Here is a 7,896-nt window from a genome sequence, read left to right as displayed (position 1 = left end):
TGCTTTCTTTAAATGCGAGTTTAAATATGAGTGTTCTAACTTTTTCTTAAAGACTTTTTATGGCTTAAGTTTGTATTTCATTTAACACTTCTTTACTCACCGTCTACCAGCATTTCAGTCTTTATCAAAAAGTGGTGTTTATTATGGAAAGGGTAGTGGATGGCTAATATGTCATCTATGATTACGTGATGTAGACAAAAAAATGGTAACAAAATTATTAGTAGTAGTACTAGTTTAAGCCCGTTATATTAACGGGTGCTAGAGTACATTTCTGACTGGTTTTTTTTTATTTGTCTCTCTCTCCTTGGATGCTGTCTGTCATTCTTTTCTGTCTGTCTCTCTCTCCCTGGCCCCCTGTCTATCTTTATTTCTAACTCTATCCTCTTCCCTCAATCCTGCATGTGCCCTTTTTTATTTCTCTTCCCCACTTCCTTCCGTCTGCTCCCCCTGTCCCTCAGACTTCCATTCAGTGTCTGTCTCCCTCTATCTACCCCTTCTATCTACTGTTCACCCTCTGTCTTGCCCCTTCCATTCACTGCCCTCTCTTCTCTTTCCATCCAGTGTCTGCCCTCTCTCTCTCTCTGTTTCATATGGCATCTCCTCCTTCCTTTCCCCCTGGTCTGGCATACATTCCTCCTTCCCTCCATGCCCTGCCATCTCTTCTTCCCTCCAAGCCATTCTCTCCCCCTCTGCTCCCTTTCCTCCTTGAACTTCATCGGGCAGCAGCAGCAGCATTCACAATTCATTGCTGTTGCCGGCTTCAGGTCTTCCTCTTTGTCGGGTCGTCTTCCTGAAACAGAAAGTAGGCAGGACCCGCCAGAGAGGAAGGCCTGAAGCCGGCAACAGCAGTGAATTGTAAATGCTGCTGCTGCCCGAAGAAGCCAGGCCTTGAAAAACCCGAGGCAGACCGCTTCTCTTCCCTCCCAGCCCAACCCCCGCTGACTCGGCTCCCTTACCCTGCATCGCGGAAGCGTGAAGACTGAATGCCGGCAATCAGGGTGGCGAGGGCGTGGCTCAGGAGACTGTGAGGTGTTGGCATGCGGCGGCGCTCCACGAAGCCCTCTTCCCGGCAGCCGCCGCCAGCACCAATCGGGACCAAGCTTGCCTGCGCTTCCTCCAGCGGTTGGTGAGTGAGGGTGGGAGGAGGGGAGTGGCTAGAATGATCCCTGCCTCCGCGTTCTAAAATGGAAAGCGGCCACGGATCAGAAATCACAGCGGCAGGGATCACGAAATTTCAAGAGTGCATGCGCGCTCTAGAGTTTTATTATATAGGGTTTATATACCACTTATAGTCTAAGTGGTTTACATTCAGGTACTCAAGCATTTTCCCCTATCTGTCCCAGTGGTCTCAAACTCTGATGTGCCTGGGGCAATGGGGGATTAAGTAACTTGCCCAAGGTTACAAGGAGCAGCGTGTGATTTTAATCTACAACCTCAGAATGCTGAGGCTGTAGCTCTAACCACTGCGCCACACACTTCCCATTGTAACATGCCTGGGAGTAGGGTATGTGCATGCAGCTCTAATGCGCAGTATAAGGCAAGTGTGGCCTGGCAGCACCTTATAAATGGAAAATTAATTACATTAAAATTAATTTAGCACAAATAATCAGGGTTTTTTTTTTCAACATTCTTTAGACTTTATGCATGAAAGCAAAACATATATGCCTTAGAACTCTTTGTTAACTTTTTCATGGAAACTTTGAGTGCCTTTATAACTTCATGATCTGCATGTATGTGACTTGAAGGTCTTCGTGGATGGGTAGCTATGTAGAGGGGGCTGTGAGGTGAGTGAATGTGTAGCAGAGTTTGAGATAGCGAGGAATAGGGAGTAAAAATATTTGTATATTGGGAGTTCTTTTGGGGATATGTCTGTGGAAGTAGATGGGAGGGGCTATTAGGGAGTGTCATTTACAGAATATCTACATTCTTACACCCTCTTCACTTCACCTGACACCATGATTCCTTTCACAAGCTCACACCTTTCTCCTTCCCTTCTTCCACACTTCCTTATTTGCTCTTTTACTGACCTTCCTTCACCTCTCTATATTCCTTAAATCTCCTACTTGCTTGTCCTCACCAGCTCCACTACCACACTTTCCCACTCACTCATCCTCTACCAACTCCTTTCCCTTTCTCATACCCAACTCACTCACCCAGCCAACCCTGTACCTGTCCCTCCTTCCCATTCTCTCTCCACCAAATACCCCTATGCTCTTTTACATCTCAAATTACTCACCCCTATCATACGTGCCAAGTGTGTGGGTGTAGTGAGTACTCCAATACTGAGCAACCACTTCATTTGTTAGTACCCCAATCATTTTGAATAGCTGACATTTATGACACCTACTAGTGTTTAAGCCCGTTGCATTAACGGGTGCTAGAATAGATGTGTCTGTCTATCTTTCTTTCTGTCTCCTTGGCTGCTGTCTGTCTTTCTTTCTCTCTCTCGCCGCTGTCTGTCTCTCTCCTTGGCCACTGTCTTTCTTTCTTTCTCTCTCTATCCTTGACCGCTGTCTTTCTCCTTGGCAATGTCTCTCTTTCTCTCCTTGGCCGCTGTGTCTGTATTTCTCTCTCTCTCTCCCTCCTTGGCTTCTGTGTCTTTCTGTCTCTCTTTGGCCACTGTCTTTCTGTCCCTCTCTCTGTTCTTGGCTGTGTGTCTGTCTTTCTGTCTGATTCTCTCTCCTTGGCCGCTGTCTGTGTATCTGCCTGTCTCCCTCCCTTCCTGATTCATTTGGAGATGAAAGGATCGATCTCATTGATATTCCCGTGGTCTGCCATCTCTTTTCTATTTTCCACATGCCAGCACATCTCCCCTCTGTTCCCTATCTACGATCGGCACCTCACCTCATACCTGGTCACCTACCAGCAGCCTGCAGCTTCCTTGTCCGATTACCGATCCCTTTTCACAGAACTCTCTGATGCATCCCACCTTTACAGAAGTAGGAAGTTGTGCCAGAAGAGGGCGGGGCCCCAGAAAAGGGACACTGTTGGTGATTTTTTTAAAATTTGTTTAAATTGTACGGGAACGGGCTATATGGACCCCAACCCTGTCTCCACAGGACTGGCTGTAGGTGGGGGAAGGTGAACAGATGGGCCCCAAGGTTCACCCCACCCCCCCCGGTTGGCCAGTATATTTTCCCCTTTCTAACCGTGTAAATTCCACGTCACTTCTTAGTCCCATAGCCTTCCTTTTGAAGCTGGAGGAAACCACTGAACACGCCGCAAATCACCACAGGCTCCACCGCCGCACATGTCGCAAACCTCTACTGCGCATGCGGGGCCACGGAGCTACGGATCATGGACGCAGGGATCACGGAGTTTGAAGTGCGCATGCGCGTTAAGTGATAGATGCTTGCTCAACTGGTCTGTGCTCCCCCCCTCTGCAATGCTGCTCAACTGTTACTGCTACAGAGACAACTGGAAAACAGCTGCCTCCTGGATTCTATCCCACCAGTTCTGCATGTGGACATGGGGTTCCGACCTTAGTGCAGCTACCACCATCCCCCAACCCCATGCATAAAAACATAAGAATAGCCTTACTGGGTCACACCAAAGGTCCATCTAGCCCTATGTCCCATTCTCACGGTGGCCAATCCAGGTCCCTAGTACCTGGCCAAAACCCAAAGAATAGCATCATTCTATATAGAATCTCAAAGAATAGCAAGATTCTGGAATCCCAAAGAACAAGATTCTAGAATTCCAAATAGTAGCAACATTCCATGCTACCAATCCAGGGCAAGCAGTGGCTTCCCCCGTGTCTTTCTCAATAACAGACTATGGACTTTTACTCCAGGAAATTGTCTAAACCTTTCTTAAAACCAACTATGCTATCCATTCTTCCCGATTCTTGAAGTGGCACCTGTCAATAATTGACATGCAGTAGGTGACTGCCATGGCAGGCACATTACAGTAGCAGCCCCTAAATATCTCTATAGAAATGGGGAAAAGGGATAACATCTGGAAAGCAGTACTGTATATACTAATATCTGTAATTTGGGAAGTTCTGGATAGAGACTGTGATGGAAGAGGCTGACTGGAGTACAGTTATACCAGGCTATAATCTGTTCAGGAAGGATAGGTAGAAGAAAGGGAGGAAGAGTCTTTATATGCAGTGGAAATTCTATTTGCCATGGTGGTATACAGGCCACCTTCACAGGCAGAAGTGGGCAGAGATTTAATTGAAGACATTCAAAATATAGCTATGAGACCCCATAATAAGGATACCCCAGCCAAATCTGGTATATTAAAATCACCTATTTGAACTACCGTGATATAAGAACACACTTCACTATTATCACCATTTTACACTTTCGGAGAGAACGACTCTTGAGATTCTTCTGGAAGCCAAAAACATGGTCAGATGAGTAGAGTCCCAAAAAATGTATTTGCTAGACTGGTATTGAATAGTAGACTTGCAAGGAAATTTAAGAAAAACAGTAGCCCTCAAATCAACTACTGCAGGATGAAGCAGCAGAAATTGCCATCTCTTCTTTGAATCTCTCTTAATACATCAGGAAAAAAAAAATATCACTCCTAAAAAAGATCTTCCTGTATGCTGAGCTAATGTTTTTCGACTTCATCTTGGGACTAAATGTGTACTGTTTTTTGTATTAAAAATTATTTGTAAAAACTTCTTTGACGACAAAAAATAAAAAATAAAAAATCCAATCCAATGCAATTTTTTTCTGTTATGACAAATTTCAAACATACAATGAGGGGGTTAAAAACCAAGGTAAAGTAATATAATTGTGCAATTGATAAATCGTCCCATTCTTGCTTTATTGGCTCCTATTTTATTTAACAGGAACGAGTGTTCTCATAGATAGTGTTGTGATAGCAAAGCAGAGTGAGGTACAGTTTAACATCGCACATCGTATCACAAAGGCACTTTAGGTCAGGATCTCTCATCTAGGACTGTAATCCAATTTTTACGTGTCTTAAGAAATCAGGAAGTTTCTTTTGGATCCAAGGGTGGTGCCAGGACTGTGTTCAAGAAACAAAAGACACTTAAGAGAATCCTGAGCAAAAGCATCCTCATGTCAGGCACTTTATTAAATTGCTGTTAACACATAAGCAGTAAAGATTTAACAGATTTGTGTGTGTTTAACAGCTCAACAAAAACAAACTCCTTCCCACCTCCCCCCAAAAATAAGTCCCATTCTTTTTCCAGAGGAAAAGTGTATACAATAAATAGAACTACCTTCTTCAGTGACTTTCTTTTTTCACCTGTAAAGGATTTATTTAAAACAATACAACTTGGTACAACATCCAGACTGAATACTGGTGTAGAAAAGCAATAGCTAAAACTGTAAAAAAGTTTTCCCAGCCTTCTACTACTAAAAAGTTTTATAAAGGTACTTTATCAAGATAACAATATCAGTGTTCATTCACTTGTCTGAATCGTGTCATCTTTGAACAGATGTTTCCCTGCAAGAGGGCGAGGACGAGGGCTCAGGTTTTGGATGCAATCTTTTCATGGCCCTGTAGAGAGAAAGGGAATATTAAACCAAGAAGAATACAATGCTTCCAGCAGCAACATAGTCTGTGATTCTTAAATGCACTCTGAATGAAACTTTTTTTTTTAACTTTTTCATTTATTTAGTAAGCTTGTTTTCTAGGATGACAATGACATTCTACAGAGCATGTGTCAGTCTGATCTCATTCCAGGAGGACATCTGTGACACCACCAAAATTGTCTTCAGGAAATTGCAGAGGATCTGCTTATGGAATTTTTTAGCATGTCTTTCAAGTGCACAGGGTGGCATTACGTCTTGTTTATTTACAGTGTGTCTCAAACTATTTTAGCTCTGGCACACTAAACTGAGCAAATGTTTTCGCAGCACATTATAAATTGAAATTATAAAATTGCAAAATCAACAAAAAAATTAAATTTGAGAGTTAAAGTTCTTTTAAGTTAAAGTTTATTTAAAGCTATGTATGGGTAAAAAAATAAAGTAAAATTCTAGAATTTCTCCTGGCACACCTAGAATCTCTTTAGGGCATACCATAGTGCCGCGGCACAGTTTGAGACACACTGGTGAAGATATATTAACAATTTGTAACTTTTTGCATTTTTTATTTTTAGGCATCTGACCATTTATAATAATTTTCCTTTTTCCATATATACAAACCTATATGCATAGGGGTAAAGCTGAGGGGGAGAGCAAGGGCATGAAGCACCAGGGTGGCAGGGAGATCATGATCTGGCATTTGAAGATAAATGGAATGGCAGAGGCAGTACCATGAGAACCCCATCCCCCAAAACACAAAAACAAATAAAGAACAGGCAAAAGCACGAGAGTCAGTGGCTAATTTGGCAGTGATGGAGCAAGCTGGACCAAATATTATGACAGGCGACGGCAAAAGCTAGAAGGATGCTAGGGTGCATAGGGAGAGGTATGGCCAGTAGGAAAAAGGAGATATTGATGCCCCTGTAAAGATTATGATGACACCTCACTTAGAATATTGTGTACAATTCTTGAGACCACACCTTCAAAAAGATATAAACAAGATGAAGTTGGTCCAAAGGAAGGCTACTAAAATTGTCAGTGATCTTTGTCATATGGCATATAGGAACATAGTTCAAGATCTCAGTATGTATACTTTGGAGAAAAGGCGAGAGAGGGGAGATATGATAGAGATATTTAAGCACCTAAATGGCATAAACGCGCATGAAGCAAGTCTCTTTCATTTGAAAGAAGCTCTGGAATAAGAGAGCATAAAACAAAGTTAAGAGGTGATAGGAGTAATCTAAAGAAATACTTTTGTATAGAAAGAGTAGTAGATGCATGGAATAGCGTGCTTTTGTCCACCCCCCCCTGCCAACCCACCCCCAAACTATATAATTTAGAGCCAAAAAAAAAAATCCTTTAAAGAATGGAAAAAGGATCCGAATGAAGAAAATAAGAAGAAACCCAAGCACTGGCAAGTTAGAAGCAAAGCACTGATAAAGACAGCTAAGAAAGAATATAAAGAGAAACTTGCAAAAGAGGCAAAAACTCATAGCAATTTTTTTAGGTACATCAGAAGCAGAAAACCTGTGAGGGAATCTGTGGGACCGTTGGATGATCAAGGAGCAAAAGGGGCGCTCAGGGAAGATAAGGCCATAGTGGACAGACTGAATGAATTCTTTGCTTTGGTCTTTAAGGAAGAAGATGAAAGAGATCTACCTGAATCAGAAATGGTTTTCAAGGGTGATGATGCAGAGGAACTGAAAGAAATCTTGGTGAATCTGGAAGATGTACAAGCCAAATCGATAAGTTAAAAAGTGATAAATTGCCAGGAACGGATGGTATACATCCCAGAGTACTAAAAGAACTCAAACATGAAATTGCTGACCTGCTGTTAGTGATCTGTAACCTGTCGCTAAAATCATCTGTAGTAACTGAAAATTGGAGGGTGGCCAATGTTACACAGATTTTTAAAAAGGGCTCCAGGGGAGATCTAGGAAAATACAGACCGGTAAGCCTCATTTCAGTGCCGGGCAAAATGGTAGAAACAATTATAAAAAATAAAACTGTGGAACACGTAGACAAACATGATTTAATGAGATGAAGTCAGCATGGGTTCAGCCAAGGGAGATCTTGCCTCACAAATTTGCTTGACTTCTTTGAAGGTGTGAATAAACATGTGGATAAAGGTGAGGTGAGCCGGTTGATATAGTGTATCTAGATTTTCAGAAAGCTTTTGATAAAGTTACTCATGAAAGGCTCCTGAGAAAATTAAAGTTCAGTTGTGGATTAGGAATTGGTTACTGCATAGAAAACAGAGGGTAGGGTTAAACAGTCATTTTTCTCAATGGAGGAGAGTAAGCAGTGGAGTGCTTCAGGGGTCTATACTAGGACCGGTACTATTTAATTTATTTATAAATTATATGGAAATTGGAACGACAAGTGA

At 42.4% G+C, this 7,896-nt stretch overlaps 1 protein-coding gene across 1 annotated transcript in view; it reads right to left on the bottom strand.

The window, feature by feature from the left end:
- Nucleotides 1-5,018: 5,018 nt before the first annotated feature.
- Nucleotides 5,019-7,896, bottom strand: part of BCLAF3 (BCLAF1 and THRAP3 family member 3) — a 108,724-nt gene continuing 105,846 nt past the window's right edge. Inside the window, 1 exon segment of the mRNA XM_033947885.1 lies at nucleotides 5,019-5,481. Within this exon segment, the coding sequence (XP_033803776.1) occupies nucleotides 5,452-5,481 (30 nt within the window). The 3' untranslated portion in view covers nucleotides 5,019-5,451.

The sequence above is a fragment of the Geotrypetes seraphini genome, chromosome 6 (assembly GCF_902459505.1).
Source record: "Geotrypetes seraphini chromosome 6, aGeoSer1.1, whole genome shotgun sequence".
Classification (NCBI taxonomy): domain Eukaryota; kingdom Metazoa; phylum Chordata; class Amphibia; order Gymnophiona; family Dermophiidae; genus Geotrypetes; species Geotrypetes seraphini.
This window is presented reverse-complemented; position numbering and strand designations above follow the sequence as displayed.